Consider the following 17,681-nt stretch of genomic DNA (forward strand, 5'->3'; position numbering starts at 1 on the left):
TCTTCTTTAATGAGCTTTAGTAGGTTGTGTCTTTCCAGGGATTTGTCCATTTTACCTAAAGCATCAAAGATGTAAAGTTGTTCATTGTATTTATTATTCCTTCAATGACTGTGGTATCTGTAGGGATGGCCCTTCTTCCAGTCCTGTAACTGGTAATTTGTGGCTTTTTTTCCCCTGACAGTCTGACTAGAGGCTTATCAAGTTTATTGACTTTTTAACAACCCAGCTTTTGGTTTCATTGATTTTTCTTTTGTTTCCTAAGTTCCTGGTTGATTTCTGTCCTTTTTTCTTCTGCATAGTTTGGGTTTAATTTAATTTTTTTCATATGGGGTACTTTTTAATTTAAGATGGAAACTTAGTTATTAATTTGAGACTTTCTTTTCTAATGTAGGCATTTAGTTCTATACTTTCTCTGTAAGTGCTGCTTTAGTTCCATTCCACAATTTTTTTTAGCTGCAAGGGAAACTGGTAAATGGAATTTTTTAGTGGGACATATTTCATTTATAGATATAATTAGGATTCTGTAAGTAAGGATTCAGAGGAGAAAAAATGTTGGGTAGGAAGCCAGCAGTGTCTACCATGGCAGCAATCTTTAAAACTCAAGCTACACATTGTGCAATATCATTATTATAAACCTACAGTTCACCTAAGCCGTTGCAGGTCACATGGGCACATCTACTTGCTTTATTTTTTTTTTTTCCTTTGGTGGTAAATTAGCCTTAAATTTCTTTAAAATTTAAAAAAGGTTTTTTGCTATATGATTGGCAGATAGGGAAAGCCAAATTGAGCCTCCTTTAGTTTTTTGTTAGCAACCTAAACTTTTTATGGTGGAAAATTTTTAAGTACAAGGAATTTATTGAGCTTCTGTGTATCCATTAACTGATTTCAGTAATTAACAACATGTGGCCAGTCTTATTTCAGTTATACCCCATCCTTTGTGCATTATTTTGCAGCAAATCTCAGAATTCATTGTTTCATTCATTAATACTTTGGCATGTATCTTTAAAAGATAAAGGTTCTTTTTATTTTTTAAAAACAGTCACAGTACCATTAACCTCAAAAAATTAACAGTAGTTCCTTTATATTATAAGGTATCCAGTGTTCAACTTTTGGTTATCATAAAAAAAATTTTTTTGTATAGTTTGTTTGAGTTAGGATCTAAATAAGTTCCATTCAAGCAATTCATATCTTGTGACTCAGTAAGTTTAGTGAAACCTGTGACATTAGAACTTTTACAAGGCAAAAGCTATTGAAAATTGCTTTTTATGATCACAGTGAAAACCTTCATTGAAATTAAGCTTGGGAAAATATAGTTGTTTTTTCATATTTTTTTTGCGGTGTTTTGTTTTGAATGTTAAAGATCTGACCGTTAGATTTTTTGCAAAATGATCATTACTGAGTTATTGATTTATTGATACCCTTCTGTGCGCCAAAGCAGTGCTAGTTGAAGTATACAATGGTAAGAAAGATAGACATCTTTCTCTGTGTTTAGTCGTTTTAAATACTGATGTTTTGGGGTTATATTTGAAACCTTAACTCATGTCTTGTTCTGGGCAAGGAATAAATTGTTTTCTTGACTCCTCCCCCTCCCACCAAATCTTGCGCTTGCAATCATTGTGCCAGATGGTATGACAGTTTTTATTTTTGTTTTTAAAATTCCATTCCAACTTGGCTGTGTAAGACAAAGTTGTTGCCCTCAAATAGCTTAAAATTTAATAGAAGAGATACATCCAGTAGAAAATAATAATGGCAAGCTGTTACATTTCCTGTGCCCTATTTGACTTGATTATTTTTTGGTTTAACTGTTTTCTTTTTCTTTCTACCCATGTTTTATGACTGCATCTTGCAGGAGAGTCTTATAGATGCAAGTGAAGACAGCCAGCTAGAAGCTGCCATCAGAGCCTCCTTGCAAGAGACACATTTTGATTCCACACAGACAAAACAGGATAGCCGCTCAGATGAAGAATCTGAATCTGAACTTTTTTCTGGCAGTGAGGAGTTCATATCTGTTTGTGGCTCTGATGAGGAGGAGGAGATAGAGAATCTTGCCAAGTCTAGAAAGTCTCCCCACAAAGATTTGGGGCATAGAAAAGAGGAGAACAGAAGGTCACTGACTGAGCCCCCTGCCAGAACTGAGCCTGGAACAGCCACAAACCACCAAGGATTGCCAGCGATGGATTCAGAAATATTGGAGATGTCACCTGAAAAATCAGATGGAATAGTGGAGGGCATTGATGTAAATGGTGGGTTACATTTTAGATTTCCTTTACTTAAAACTTGAATATTACTGAAGGGATTTGTTTATTTGTTTAAATTAGTCTTCTATCTTAAGCAGCTATATCTCTCTATATATTTTTTAACCCTTCCTTTAGGACCAAAAGCACAGCTGATGTTGCGGTATCCAGATGGAAAAAGGGAACAAATCACTCTTCCAGAGCAAGCTAAACTACTAGTAAGTATATCTAATTGGAAGCATTTACTTGAAGCAGAGAAACTAATTGGCGTAATTAGCTTGATGATTCTTTGAAAGAGGTGTTAGGTGTGACCTCTAACTGGAAACTTCACTGTGGTGAATCTTAATTCTAACTGCTTTATTTCCTTCCCAAATTATCTTGGGCAACTCACATAGTCTGTTGTAGTCAAGGCCTTTCTGTTCCATGGCTGCATGTAATAGAAACCCAACTGAAATTATTACCTGGAAAAGGGGAGTGGGGTTATTTGAAGACTGTAGATGGGCCTCCTGGGTTTCCTAGTAGCTGGAACTACAAAATAGTTAGGAACCAAGACTATTTTCCTGTGTGTTTCTCTTGTGGGGCCTGCTGGGTTTTCCCCTTGTGATTCTCTGCTTCATACCATTCTTCTCTCTGTATTCTGGTGGCTTTTGTTTGCAAAACAGCTTGTACATAGTCCATCATACCGGTGCTTTGAGGGCCTTTTCCTCTAGAGTCTGCAGCTGATGGGCCCTCCCTCCGTGTTTTTCAACTTCTAGAAAAGAGAATGAGTCTGACTTGCTTAGATTAGCCTATGAATGGATCCTCCTTGGGTCAGGTGTTCACACCTGGCCATTTGCTGTGGCTAAAAATAATTAGAGTCTTGAAGACTGTGACTTGAATGCAAGTAGGCTCTGGCCTCTGGTGCTAATACCCAGACCGTCTCCCTAGTCTAGTAATTGGAAAGGAATGGGAGATGAGACAATGAATAGAACAAGTATAGACCACTTTTTTGAGAAGGTTGGTTGTGAAGCTAGAGTGGGGAGTGGGCAGTAATCAGAGGGGAAAAGATGATCGAAGGAGAGACTGAGCATGTTTAAGTCTGATGGGAAGTATCTGCAGAGAAGATGTTGAAGATACCCATAAAAGAGTGGTATTCTGTGTTGGCACAGTTTCTGAGATGGCAAGAAGGGATTCAGTGCACAGGTGACAAGATAGGATGAAGGACATATCTTCCCTGATAAATAGAAAGAAGGAAAACTGATAAAATGTTTAAAAATGAGGACAATAGTTTTTTTTTTTTTTTTTTTAAGGGAACTTTATTTATTTCTTTATTTTTGGCTGCTTTGGGTCTTCATTGCTGCACAGGCTTTCTCTAGTTGTGGCAAGTGGGGGCTACTCTTCATCGTGGTGCGTGGGCTTCTCATTGTGGTGGATTCTTTTGTTGCGGAACACAGGCTCTAGGCACACGGCTTCAGTTGTTGTGGCACAAGGGCTCAGTAGTTGTGGCTCGCGGGCTCTAGAGCACAGTAGTTGTGGCGCACAGGTTTAGTTGCTCCATGGCATGTGGGATCTTCCTGGACCAGGGCTCGAACCCATGTCCCCTGCATTGGCAGGAAGATTCTTAACCACTGCACCACCAGGGAAGAAATTGGGTTTGTTTATTGGAGAGACAGTAATAACCCTGTATATTTCAGTATCACTTAATGGCTCTAAATTATTGGGTGCAGGTTTAGTGTCTCCCCATCCAAAGGGTTATATTGGCCCTTCCATAAGAGTAATCTTCAATTATCTGAAAGAATAACTTAAACTTTTATCTGATTTAAAAATGAATGTTATATTTTTAATTCTTCAATATACTCTTTCTTTTTGTTTCCGTCTAACAGCTTTGTCTTTCTGTTATTTTTCATAGGCTTTGGTGAAGCATGTCCAATCTAAAGGATATCCAAATGAACGTTTTGAACTTCTCACCAACTTCCCTCGAAGGAAACTCTCTCATCTGGACTATGATATTACATTACAGGAGGCAGGCCTTTGTCCTCAAGAGACTGTCTTTGTACAGGAAAGAAATTAACATCATGGCCTGACCTCTCTCAGCTTACCCCTTTTTTTCCCTTTTTCTGTGAGATACCATGTCACTGAGTATGTATTTTGGCTCATAGGACCATAGAGCCAAAGTTGGGCAAACAAGTCACCTGCCTTCTCTTTTATTTCTTGTTCTCTCCTATAATCAGTCTCACACACCCCACCCCACCTCTCTTTTTCTCTCTTCTCCCATTTTCTTCTTTTTCCTACTTTTCTCTCTCTTTCTTACCTAATCTGGTGACCAAATGGAAGTGTTAGGATAAGACCTCCTAGTACTGGCAGCAGGAAATGTATGTTCCAATAAGTGGTCTCTTACACGGCACTTTTTGGGGATCAAATGATAATGTTACTCCTCAGACTCCTTTGGTAAAGGAATGGCTAGATTCAGAATAAGAACAGCCTCCTTTTTTTGTAAGCCCCATGTTTAGTAGGGAGAAGAAATTCTCTAACACATGTTTTGTTTTATTATTCATGTAGGAAATATCGTGTAACAGTGTCCAGGGTTTTGTCTACATGGAAAAAGCGTCCTTTATAATTATTGCTCATCATATTTAAAATTTTTTTCAAAGGATTCCCATCTTCCCAGCTAGAATTGTTTCCATGATATGTGTTATTGACGGAAAGAATGTTAAACTAGGGTGAGTAGCATGGGGTGGCTTTCAATATCCTAGCCTGAGACAGCTTTCTTTATTACTCTATAAACTATCTTGATCCTGCTAGTCCTGGAATGGACATTTCGTGAGCATATTGTGGTGACTGGGATAGGAAGGTGCTTGCTGTTTTTGCCAGTACAGCATAATAGTTCCTTTGGCCCTTCCATTGTTTGGGTCCACAAGTGATCTATAGGAAGGCAGATGTTCAATAATCATGAGTACAGTGGCTTGTAGTTGTAACCACTATGGTTATTGATTGTCCTATTACTTTAAGGCATACTTAATGTATGCCCCAGGGGAAAAAGAAAAGATGCAGCTGAGAGTTGCTAACCATGTTCCTTTGGTTAGAAATAATGATTAATTTTTACCCTTGGTTGGAACAGTCTCTAAAAGGCTCTGGTGACTGAATGAGCCTAATTCCTCATGCTGTTTCTTGCAAAAGGTATCAAAACTGAAAACCTCTCTAAGTGGAAGACCTTTCAAATCAATTCATAAGACAACATTTAGTAAGGGAGGTGGGGAAGATTACCAGTAATCTTCAGATGTGGGTGTTTTCTGCCAACAAAAGCCACATTCAAATTGTAGTTGATGAACGCTTTTTTCAGTATTATTTAGAAGAGACCATCTTGAATCTATATAATATGATTTGACTTATCAGCTTCACATTATGCTCAATTCTTATTTTGAGCTTTAGAGTCCTCTGAAGGGGTAGTAGTAACTCTGGTGGCAAAATCAGAACTTTAACTTGTTATAAAACCATAATACAGAATGAACGTATTTTGTCCATTGGGGTTTAGATTGACTGATTCTTCTGCTTGAGGAACATAAATTGCTATTGCTCAGAGACCTTTAGGTTCCCATCGACTTTAAGATCACTCTCTTGGCAACTAGGGGATTAAAAAAAAAAACAAAAAACACATGCTTCTTGTTGCTAGTACACAATTAGAGAATACGGTTTCTAATGGTTGGACTTTGAGGGACCCTCTCTAAAGAATGAGTTATGTATCTCCTCAAGGAAATCATGGAAAATTCTGTTTATTCTTCAGTGAGTCCTATTGAATTAATGTTCTTACATTTTTTTCTAAGTCTGTGTAAGTGCTTATGTATAAGTATATAATTGTATAAATATTTATAAATATATTTATATAATTACAATTTCATTTATACCTTGAGTCAAAGTTCTCTCTTTAGATTGGTGACTGAGTAATACCACTTTGGTGTTTTTTTCATAGGCTCTCGAGGCTAACTAGCAGCTTCTGATTTAGTGAGGAGGCATGGTTTTCATGTTAATTCCTCAGTTGTATCTCTGAAATTGGATAATATACTTGCTATCTGAAGAAGAGAGTTATATACAAAGGTGCATTAGAGGGTAAAAAAATTGTTGGTTGTAGACAAGGTCAGAAATCTAGAAATTCAGGGAGGCACAGGGTAAGAAATAAGGTTATGCTCAGCTTTGGTGCTGTCATGGCACCTGTCTCCACTCGGCAAAGTCACAGCTAAAGTCCAAATCTGTCAAAAATATGAAGTCAAGAATTTTCCCCATAGGATTCTGTTTCATTCTTTTACCTACTAGTTTCTCTTTATAAAACATATCTAGAGAACTTGAGACAACGTGTTTGTTAATGATAAGATGTAGTTCTTTCTGATAAGCTCAGCCCTGGCATATCCATTTATGAGAAACCAAAGTGACTTTTTCAACTTCAATTACTGTGAGATGACCACATCAAAGTGATATAAGTAAGCATATCAAAGAGGTAGGGCATGAGATACTGATCCAACTTAGATAAAACTGGAGTGTTTAGAGTACAAGATTAGAGGATTTTATTTTATTTTGAGGCAGGAGTGTAATTATCCTGGCCTTGATATAGAGGCCCATGGGGGAGGCATTATGGATTGTACACAGGAAGAGTATGGACTGTGCTTTGTTCAAGAACTTAATCCACTTAGGTAGTATGTCTTATTTCTTCTGCAAATTCCTTAGGAATTTCCTCCTTAGGAGGAGAGGTTTTATTGAATAGATAAAATGAAGTTAGTAAGATAGGTAAAAATAGTCATTCCTTGTAGGTATTGGAAACAGCTTGAAAGAGATCTTAAAAGGTAGGGAGGAAAAGAACAAGATAGACTTTGAGAGTAAATGACAGGAGACAAATATAAAGAGATGAAATGAAAACTAGTGGGGGGAAAAGTAACAGGAAGTCTTTCGAATTTGATTTAGGAAGGAACCAGAGAAGAGAACAGCCAAATGAGGGAAGAACAGGGAACTAATTTTGAGTAACTAACATGTGTGAAGTACTTTATGTGCATTTTCTCCTTTAATCTCCCTAAGAACTCTACCAAATGGATATTTTCCCCATTTTATAGATAAGGAAGAAAATTGAAGTTCAGAGAACTTGCTCAGGATGTCACAGCTAGTAAGTAAGTGGCAAAATCAAAACTGGCATTCATGCTCTTTTCACTCCCATGCTGTAGTCTCCTGCAATAGGAATCAATTTGCTCAAAAGGTTATCTTCCCATTGTTTGGCTCTGTAAGTTATCATTTGATTTTTTTCCTTAAAGCTTGTGAGATTTGTGCTATGCCTATAAATTCTTATTTACACCATTATTTTGAGGGGCAGATTACTGATTGCTTTTTTAAAATGATGCAGTGATGAAAATGTAAGAGGAAAATAACTATGGCATTATTTGCCGAGAAAAAATGGAAAGGATAAAAAAGAATTTTATCAAATTTTTAACCATTTCTCAGAAAAGATACAATTATCTTTTCTATATCCTATCTGTATTAGATTATTGAAACTTCTATGTGTATATTTTAAAATCTCCTATAAAATTCTACTTCCTTGATTCTATAAGTTAACAATTATTTAAGTCCTTAATCAAAGTTGGAAAAATCTTGAAATCCAAGATCTGGTTCCTGCCTGTTTTATCCAGTTGGAGAGACACACTACACTTGAGATAATAGGAGAATATGTAAATGCTTACCTTTCTGAGACTGAACCATAATTACAATAGAAGTTTAGAAAGGGTAAAGAATAGTGTAGGCTTTAGTTAGGAAAATAAAACTGGAAAGTGGCAAACACTGTGGCTCAGATTTTCTTTTGACTTACCTGTATTCTTTAGTTCCAGCTTTTGTAACTACTAGATTTAGGGCATGATGTTTTAACAGTAAGACATAACTAGTACCCAAGTAGGAAAGAATTATTGATCCCAGGATTAAAGATTTTAGCTAGCAGGGATCTCACTTGGATACTTAGGAAAATACCAGAGGGAGCCACTTGCTACTGAAAAGTGAAGGAAAGATTTAATTTCTATACCCAGGTACAAATTAAATGTATAGTACAATATATTATATATGATATGCAGAAAGGGTACTATATGTAGGCAATAAGTGTACTTGGGTAACAGCTCTGCTTCTAATTAACAGAGAATTGGACTAGATCAATAATTCTTAGTCTGTTCAAGTAAAAGGGCTTGTAATTTTAAAATTCAGCAGTGGTGGGGAGTTGTGGGGTTAAGTATAAATATCATTAATTCCATAAGTGGAGAAAATGTAAATGTGCATATGGAATTGCAGACCTTTTGCAGAAACTCTTGGAACCTACAGATTGTAGACCACTGAATTAGATTATCTCTGACTCCTTTCCACTCCAAAATTTAATGCTTTTAGTCTCTTACCTTTATTTTATATATTATCCCTAGAGTAATTAAAAGTATACTTGTTAATCAGTTCTTGCTTTTTTTTTTCTGTGTCCAGGTTTCATTTGCCCAGTAACTTGATCTACCCTACTGTGATGACTGTAATCTCCAAAAAGGAGAGTTATTTAATAGTTACAGATCTAGTAATGATCTTTTAAACATAATTCATTACTTTTAAAACTTAATGCTGTGTTCCTAATCAGTGTTGAGTATGACTAAAATGTAATGAGAACCAAATATTTCACTGACACCAGAGTTAAATTTTATTTTGTATGTGTGCTTAAACAAAGCAGTTTACTGGCTGAGCAATTGTTATGAAATTGACTTGTGTAAGCTGTAGAATTCACACTTGGTTTTGACAGAAACAAGTGTTTCAAGATCCAATTAGGTCGACTTTTTAAAATATTTCTTATCCCATAGAGTGTATCTCCATGGTGTCATTCTCTCTCTCTCTGGCCCTCTTTCATTTAGGGCCAAAGAGAGAGAGTAAATAGTATTCAGTAGTACTACTCAATAGTAAATCATGGGATGGGGGTTGATGAATAAGTAATGTCTTGTGTAAAACTAAATGAGAGTAAGAAGAACCCACCCTTCTGGTGAACATGGCAGTTTTCCAATAGGACCACTTAAAGACAGCTGTGTACTATGAATATTCAACTTCATTGATTTGCCTTGCTTAGCATTTTAGTTACTGCCTCACCATGCAGCTTAGTACTGCACTGTACACATTTTAGAATGGTGGTAAGAATGTTCTTTAGTACTGAAAATAACCAACAGAGAACACCAAGCCTGACATTGATTTCTCCTGACATGTAGAAATTCAGTATTTCAGTGATGGCTATTTTGGTCTTTGATTCACCTGTGTATCAATCCTGCTAGAGAGACAGCTTAGAATCTAGCTTTTTTTAATAGAGATTATGACGACCTTGGTAGTTTTCCCATGAAGTGATCTCGTGGTTAAATTATTGGATGTAATGAGACCCTTAAATTAGAAAATCTTTTAATATAATTTTCTATTTTACTTTTCCATTCTCTTGATTTTTGACATCTGTTCTCAGAAAATGTCATGATTTTCAATGAAAATTGGCTGTGTTTAAGAAATTCCATTTCTAAATTTTAATATGTAACATTTATCATTTTTTCATAAATTAATATACAAGGAAAGAATTTGAGGCAAACATCATTTTTATAACTCATTTTCTCTCTACCTAAGAATCCTTATTCCAAATATAGAATAGCTAGCTCCATGATACCCCCTCCGCCCTTTTTTGGCCTATGGAATGCAGTTGTATTGCTTAGAATCTCAGTCATTCTCATAAACGTGATAGTTTTTGGTACAGGCCTTGCTTTGATATATGATCTCAAAGTAGAGTTGAGCAATCTAATATGAACTACTTTAATAAAACATAATTTAGCATTTCTGTATTTTCAAAAGATAACCAGATTTATTTGTAGGATTAGAGATACAAATACCGATGGTAGTATTTTGCCTAAGAACAATCACGTATTAATCTATAAATATGGAAAGCTGCCTTGTTGTACTTAATTCTCTTGCAACAAACAGCAAGTTTTTGTTGTTTGCCTAATAGTATTTCCTCTACAGAGATCAAAATGCCCTAAGATTTTATATCCCTTATAAGGTCACTTGGGTTTACAAATTGGAAGAATAAGCTGGACTTAACATAAGAAAAATTTTATCTCCATTAAAAGAAGTTGTTAATCTAACTGGGCCACCATGAATCACTCATTTATTAGACATGGTAAATAAAATGGGAAACATTTCAAATAATTAGATAAATTCGGACCTGGAATTGAATTCTCCCTTCCTTAAAATCTTTTCTATTTGCTTTTTTCATAGACTCAATATGGGCATCTTATCTGATAAGGGAGAAATTCTTGATCTGGAACCATTCCCTGCCATTGTGCTTTTTTTCCCCCTCTGTCAAGGTCACTGACTTTAAGTACATGTCACCAGGATATATTTCAGTTAATGACATTGGAATGTTGATGCTCAGTTGGATATCTTTCTGTTTTCAACAAAATGGCTTTATAGTATGCTTTTCTCAAAGCTTCTGTGTTCTTAATAATGGAAAATATCAATAAATGGTGTGATTCAAAATATAAATAGGTTTTTGACACTGATAATCAGATGCTCTTAACAGTAGCTTTTTGATAATTTATTGCCCTGTAAGTTAAACCTCACGTGGAGTGACCATTGCCACCAGAAAATCCCCTCTTACATGCTAATTAGAATGAAAGGAGTATGTGACCTCCACTTTTCAGTTAATGAGTAGGAAGTTTGTAAGGGCTGTTTATCTTACCTGTTGGGGGACTTGGGCCTTGTTACTTTCCTAGGTTTGTCACTTTGGTTTGGAAAGGGTATTTAAAACTTGCTGGGAAACAGACAGTAAAGCTATGAGATAATCCTCTAGTCTTAAATGTAGAGAAATGAGTACCAGTTGATGCTAACACAATACTTAGACTTAGAGGGGCTTCCAGTCAAGCTTTGGCATGAATTTTAGACACAATTTTATTCGCTCTTAAGAATCTTTCTTTCTAGAATGGTTTTCCTTTTGATTGTTAACAACTTCTAAGCATCTGGTGTCTTTTTTTTTTTAACCCTTTAAGAAACAAAGTAGGTATTGATTGTTCCATGGAAACACTCAGGAGTGTTTGTAGGCTTCTATGCATGCTTTGTATGAGTTTAGTTTGAACAATGCGTTCTGAATCATCTGGGATGTCCAGTTCTGGCATGTCTTCACTGACTGTGTTTTTTAAACATTTTCCATGTCATTTTCCAAACCGCACTTCGCATCTTATTCAGAGAAGTTTAACCAAGGAATGAAATTTGGGGATAAGGATGGGGGTGGGTTGGGGGCTTGAGTGAAGTCAACTTAGGGTATTTGCTTTAGTGTTCTCAAGCAGTTTCTCACAGTGTTTAGAAATTCCCTGGGATGTTTGTGTACTCACCTTATTCTGGATAAAGTGGTGGTCTTAGTGAGATTTGCATTCTTAATGCAGGACAGGCTCTAAATTTAATCTGTAGTGTAACTTTGTTATTGAATCCAAGAAGATAATGGGCAGAGACAGTGCTTCTATTGTAATGTTTCTGGCAAGTGCTCCCTAAAATGCACATATGTATAGTTCTCAGTTTTCTGGGCTTTAATCCCGTGGTGCTAGGACATATTTGTTTCTGCGGTTCTTCTCAAGAGTGGGAAGAAGGCTTTGGGACCTGTGAGAAAGGGGCAACTGGATCATCCACTAAATTTTTTTGCTCAAGACACACTATAGACCCTCCTGTATTTCTAGTAAGTGATAATAAAGGTGCTAGGGAAAGCCTTAAATTTGAAGACATATGGAGGCCGTAGAAAATCTAAACTTGTAGGAGGAGAAAAACAAGCCGTTAGATAAAGCAGAGCTGTAACTGCTGGCTAAGACTCAATGGAACTTCCACTTGCTCTAAAACCAGGGAAATCTTAGATAACTGGGTGTGATATATCTATAGATACACATAGTCTATAGGTAAATAATTTCTAAAATGAGGATCTTTCTCTCAGTTGGTGATCCTCTGGTTTTGGCTGTACCAAATTGTGAATATTCTTGCTGTGTTGTACCCAGTTGCTTTATATTGATACTGCAACTTGAATTGGGGAGGGGGGCGGTGGGACATTTGGGGTTGGGGAGGGAGGGAAGTCTTTTGAAGACATCAGCTCACTGTGCTGAGAGAGGGACCAAACTCAAGGAAACCTCTGATCTATAAATTCAACTGCTGCATTTTTTTATAAATACATGTAAATGTCCTGTTGTAATATTTGATCTTGGAAATAAAATGAAAAACTTTTCAGTATTAGTTTTCTTGCATTATTGTTTTTGTGAGGTAAGACTCTGGATACTACTTTTGTTAATACAATTCAGGTTTGCTTGCTCTCATATTCTCATGTTTAGCACACTGTAGTATTTATTGACAAAGGTTAGTTCATAGTCCGGTTGTCAAGGGTAATGTTTGTTAGCTTCTTCTCTGCTCTTAGTTAACATGTTGAACGTTCATGATAAATGCTCTATAAATGTTGGTTGAACTATTCATGAAATCACTGGGTTAGCTAGCCTTGTAAGGAAAGTAAGATTCTGTATTTGACATATTGGCTGTTCAAGCAGAGTCTAGTCTTTCAGACCAGCAGTGACTAATGAATGACTAAGGACTCAAGTGAAGGAAAAAAAGTAATTACTAAATTAATGGGAGGAAAACCAGGAGTTATGAGAGATCGTGATGAGCAAAACAGACACAGCCCCTGCCCTCAAAGAACTTTCTTTTTAGTTAGGAATACAGACAGTAAACAAATGAAAAAATACAGATTTGATTCAAACACTATGAACAAAACTGGAAAAGGAGCCAGTAGAGAATTCTGCTTTAACTAGGATGTTGGGGAGTTAACATTTGGGCTGATACCTGAAGGATGAAAAGAAGGTGGCCCATGCTAAGAGTAGGAGGAAAACTTCCAAGGAGAACAACAAATGCAAAGGCTGTGGAGCAGGAAAGTTTTTGATGTATCCGAGGTATTGAGAGAAGGCCAATGTGTCTTGCATGTAGTGAGCAAAGGGAGTGGCATAAAATGTGTAAAAGCCAGATCATACAACACCTTATTAGGCCCGGTAAGGAGTTCATATAGTGTTCATATAGAGTATAACAAGAAGCCATTGTTGTGTGGAGGGTGGATTGCAAAAGAGCAAGAGTAAAGACTATTGCAATGATCAGGGTACAAAACGGAAATTGCCTCGATCAGCATCATGGCAATGGAACTGGGAAGTAGTATACAGATTAGAGATGCATTTTAAGGTAGAAATTTAAAGACTTAACTGTTGGATTCGATGTGGGGCAATGAGGGAAGGAGAAATCAAGAATGACTCAAGTTTCATGCAGTGGATAGGTAGTAGTATCATTCCTGAGGCAGGAAGACTGGGGGATCAAGCAGATTTGGTGGGATAGAAATCATTTTGGATGTGTTAATTGCAGCACTTCCAAGTGCAGGTGTAGTATAGCAAGTTGGACACGTGATTCTGAAGCTAGGAAGAGAGGTGAACTGGACTTAGAGATTTGAGAAATCATCAGCGCTATAGATGGAGTTCAGTGCCATGAGAAAGAATGAGGTCACTCAGAAGAAAGTTAAAGAAGAGGGCCCAGAACCCAGGCCTGGAGATGACCAACATGAAGAGGCCCCGTCTAGGAGGTGAGGCCAGTGAGGGAGAAGAAACACCAGAGTGGGTTGTCAAGGGAGCCAAGAGTGAGAATGTTCAAAAAGCATCTAGTGGCCAACTATCTAATTCTGCCTAGGGGCCAAGTGTTCATTAGACACAAGAAATCATTGGAGACCAAGAACAGTTTCAATGGGATGTTGGAGATGGAAGCCTAATTTGAGTGGGTTGAAGTTTATAATATTTTTATACTAATGAAGAAAAAAGGAAAAAATCCCAAACTTCCTCTTCAGTGGACTGGTATAAATGGCAGCTCTTTCAACATCAGTTATCTTCCTTTTTTTCTCTCTCCAGTTGAGGAAAATGTGCTCTCTTGTTTAGTCAGCTGTCAGTCAAAGTTGAAGCCCACCCACGAGGAAGCTGATTAGTCTGTCAGTCTTACTTGGGAAACACTGGCCTGATTGTCGTTATCTTTTCCCTTTCCCTCTACCAGTGAATTCCATTTTCTCAACTTCCTCTATTCCTTGCTCAAATCCCACCTCCAGACCTCTCAATATCCCCCAGAATGGGACATCTGTCTATCCTGTTTTCGCAAGCCTTTCGGCCTTGGGAAGCCTTTTATGGCATTAGGCAAATTGTTTTCCCACCCAGGCCCCATTCTTAATTTGTGCCCACCCTAGACTCCCATTTACTTTCCCCTAGAAATATCACCAACCAAGTGATAACTAGTAGCTGTGTCTCCAATAGAGCCAAATTCTAATATTATTAACATATCTGTAAGAAGGTAATGTTTAGTTCTTTCATGGCAGTGACCAGGCCTCTGTGACCATAGAGGGCTTACCACAGGGGAATGAAGAATTTGACCTAAGCTGGCCTTACTTAGTAAAACTTTATTGCAAGCATATAGTTTCTAAAAGAAGGCTCTTGTTCATCAAATTAATCATTGAATTAATTGTCACAAATTTACCCTAAGGAACAAGAACTTAAAGTTGCCCTCACCAGCCCCAACTAAATTTGGCACTTGAAGGTGTTAAAGCCAAATTCCATCATTTTCCTTTGCTGGGTTATACCTCAGATTGGAATTGCTGGGTCATAGGGTAGGTGAGTATTTAATTTGGGTAAATGATATTGCCAAACATTTAACCAAAGGGGTCCTACTAATTTACACTCCCACCAGGGATGTTCCAATTGCTTTACATTCTCATCAACATTTTTAATTTAAGCCATTCGGTTACGTGTTTGGTAGTATCTCACTGTGGTTTTAATTTGCATTTTCATGACGAGTTAGAGCTTTTCATATACTTATTGACCATTTGAGAAGTGACTGCTCAAGTTGTTTTGCCCAGTTTTTACTGGTTCTTTGTCTTCTTCTTCACTGGTTTGTAGGCATTCTTCATAATTCCAAGCATGAGACACTTGTCAGATATATGTATTATGAATGTTTTCTCCTGTCTATAGTTTGCTTTTTCACTCTCTTAATGCCTTTTGATGAAGAGTGGTTCTTGATTTTAAGTTCCATTTATCAATCTTTTTCTTTATGGTCCCTGCTTTTTGTGTCCTGTTTAAAAAAATCTTTGCCCACTTCCCACTGCATTTTTATTTACCTATGCTGTTTATATGCCTCTTCCCCACAACTGTGAGATCCTTGAGGGTAGAGGCTGCTGTATCTTATTCTGCTCTGTAGACTCAGAATCTAACATAGAGCTTAGAACATGGTAGGAATTCAGGAATCACTTGATTAATGAATTAATTCATGCACTGGATGGAGTAACACATCATCTCTGTGCACAGAGATTTTACTAATGATGCAAACAATACTGAGAAAACCCTTGATGCATATATATGAGAAGGAATAATTATGTTATTAATATTCTTTTAAACTGTATGTGAGCTGCTTTCTATGTGTGAAATTTCTATGTATGCAGATGTATATGTTCCTGACACAAAAGCTGGTAAACCACTGTTGAAAAGTTCATTAAATAGGATCCAGTACAATGAGGTATCACCTCACACCAGTTAGAATGGGCATCATCAGAAAATCTACAAACAACAAATGCTGGAGAGGGTGTGGAGAAAAGGGAACCCTCTTGCACTGTTGGTGGGAATGTAAGCTGATACAGCCACTATGGAGAACAATATGGAGGTTCCTTAAAAAACTAAAAATAGAATTACCATATGACCCACTACTGGGCATATACCCAGAGAAAACTGTAATTCAAAAAGACACATGCACCCCAATGTTCATTGCAGCACTATTTACAATAGCCAGGTCATGGAAGCAACCTAAATGCCCATCGACAGATGAATGGATAAAGAAGTTGTGGTACATATATACAATGGAATATTACTCAGTCATAAAAAGGAACGAAATTGGGTCATTTGTAGAGACGTGGATGGACCTAGAGACTGTCATACAGAGTGAAGTAAGTCAGAAAGAGAAAAACAAATATTGTATATTAACGCATATATGTGGAACCTAGAAAAATGGTACAGATGAACTGGTTTGCAGCGCAGAAATTGAGACACAGATGTAGAGAACAAACATATGGACACCAAGGGGAGAAAGCGGCGGGGTGGGGGGGGTGATGGGATGAATTGGGCGATTGGGATTGACATGTATACACTGATGTGTATAAAATGGGTGACTAATAAGAACCTGCTGTATAAAAAATAAAATGAAATTCAAAAAAAAAATAGGATCCAGTTTTCATTTTCATCGTAAAAGGGAATCATTTAGAGCCCAAATGAATTCTTGTATCTCCCCAGAGAATTGAATTTTGATAGAGGATACTAGGCGAGGGCTCACAAGCTTTATATTAAGAAAAAACATTTATTCACCTTATAAAACACATTTACAAACTATCTCATTAGATCCTTACAACAGACCTAAAGCAAGTAAAATAAATACTAGGTTAGCTTCATCATGCAGCTAAAGAGATTATAGCCCAGAGAAATTTGACTTGCTCAGAGTAACAGTGAGTGAAGTTGAAGGAAAATGATCCTATATCATCTAACTCTACACTCTATACAGCCCCACATATTGATGCTTGAGATATTTTTTTTCCCAACCCAGATTCCAACTATCTTTTTGGAGGCAGTACTATGGTGCTTTGGCACCTAAGAGACCTGGGTCTCAACTTCTGCTACAAATACCTATTAGCTATGTGAACTTGGGTAGTTCACTGAGCCTCGGTAATAATCTGGGCCTTGGTTTATCATTTATAAAATAATGCCTACCTCACAAGTTTATTCTGAGAATTAAATAAGATGCAAGATGCCTCTCGTGGGTTAGTCCTCTCTTCTTCTCAGCTTAGCAAAAAGGATTTTATTTGCAGTGTCTGTTAGAACATTTCATAGTTAGGCAATTAGAATGATTTGATGACAGAATGCCAGATGACAGAATGCTCAGATTTTAGAAGGTATTTCTGTTCCCAGCTCAATGGCTTATCTTACAGCAGACACTCTCATTTCAGTATCATTAAAATGGTGGTACAGATGATGGTGGCCTAGAGCTTGAACAAAAAAGTTAGAAAGCTATTAAAGGGACCACAGCTAAGAGCAAAATAAGGAAGATGATAAGGAAAAAACGATGGCTGCCCTGCTTGGTGCTGTTTTTCCAAAGAGCCCAAACTCTGCAATGAGCGAAACAGATACGGGCTGGTAGTGTGTGAAAAAGTGCTGCTGCTTGGGAAAGAAAGGAGGATAAGGTATTTCTCATGGGTGCATCCTCTGACTCATTATGGCATTTTAGCTCACGAGGCCATGCTTCCTGGTTCCTTTCTTAGGGTCACATGAAAATGAGTAGATGGTGGGTCATCAGGAGAGGGCTCTTCAGGAAGAGGAAAGCTCC

The 17,681-nt window shown here is 37.2% G+C and overlaps 1 protein-coding gene across 4 annotated transcripts in view; it reads left to right on the plus strand.

The window, feature by feature from the left end:
• The window catches only part of UBXN7 (UBX domain protein 7), a 63,187-nt gene extending 54,516 nt beyond the window's left edge, over positions 1 to 8,671 (plus strand). For all 4 annotated transcript variants that reach the window (XM_007171610.3, XM_057545408.1, XM_057545406.1 and 1 more), the window contains 3 exons: positions 1,850 to 2,243; positions 2,373 to 2,452; positions 4,123 to 8,671. In XM_007171610.3, coding sequence (XP_007171672.1) covers positions 1,850 to 2,243; positions 2,373 to 2,452; positions 4,123 to 4,284 — 636 coding nt within the window. In that variant the 3' untranslated portion in view covers positions 4,285 to 8,671. The remainder of the gene's footprint in view (positions 1 to 1,849; positions 2,244 to 2,372; positions 2,453 to 4,122) is intronic.
• The last annotated feature ends 9,010 nt before the right edge of the window (positions 8,672 to 17,681 follow it).

The sequence above is a fragment of the Balaenoptera acutorostrata genome, chromosome 4 (assembly GCF_949987535.1).
Source record: "Balaenoptera acutorostrata chromosome 4, mBalAcu1.1, whole genome shotgun sequence".
In the NCBI taxonomy this organism is placed as follows: domain Eukaryota; kingdom Metazoa; phylum Chordata; class Mammalia; order Artiodactyla; family Balaenopteridae; genus Balaenoptera; species Balaenoptera acutorostrata.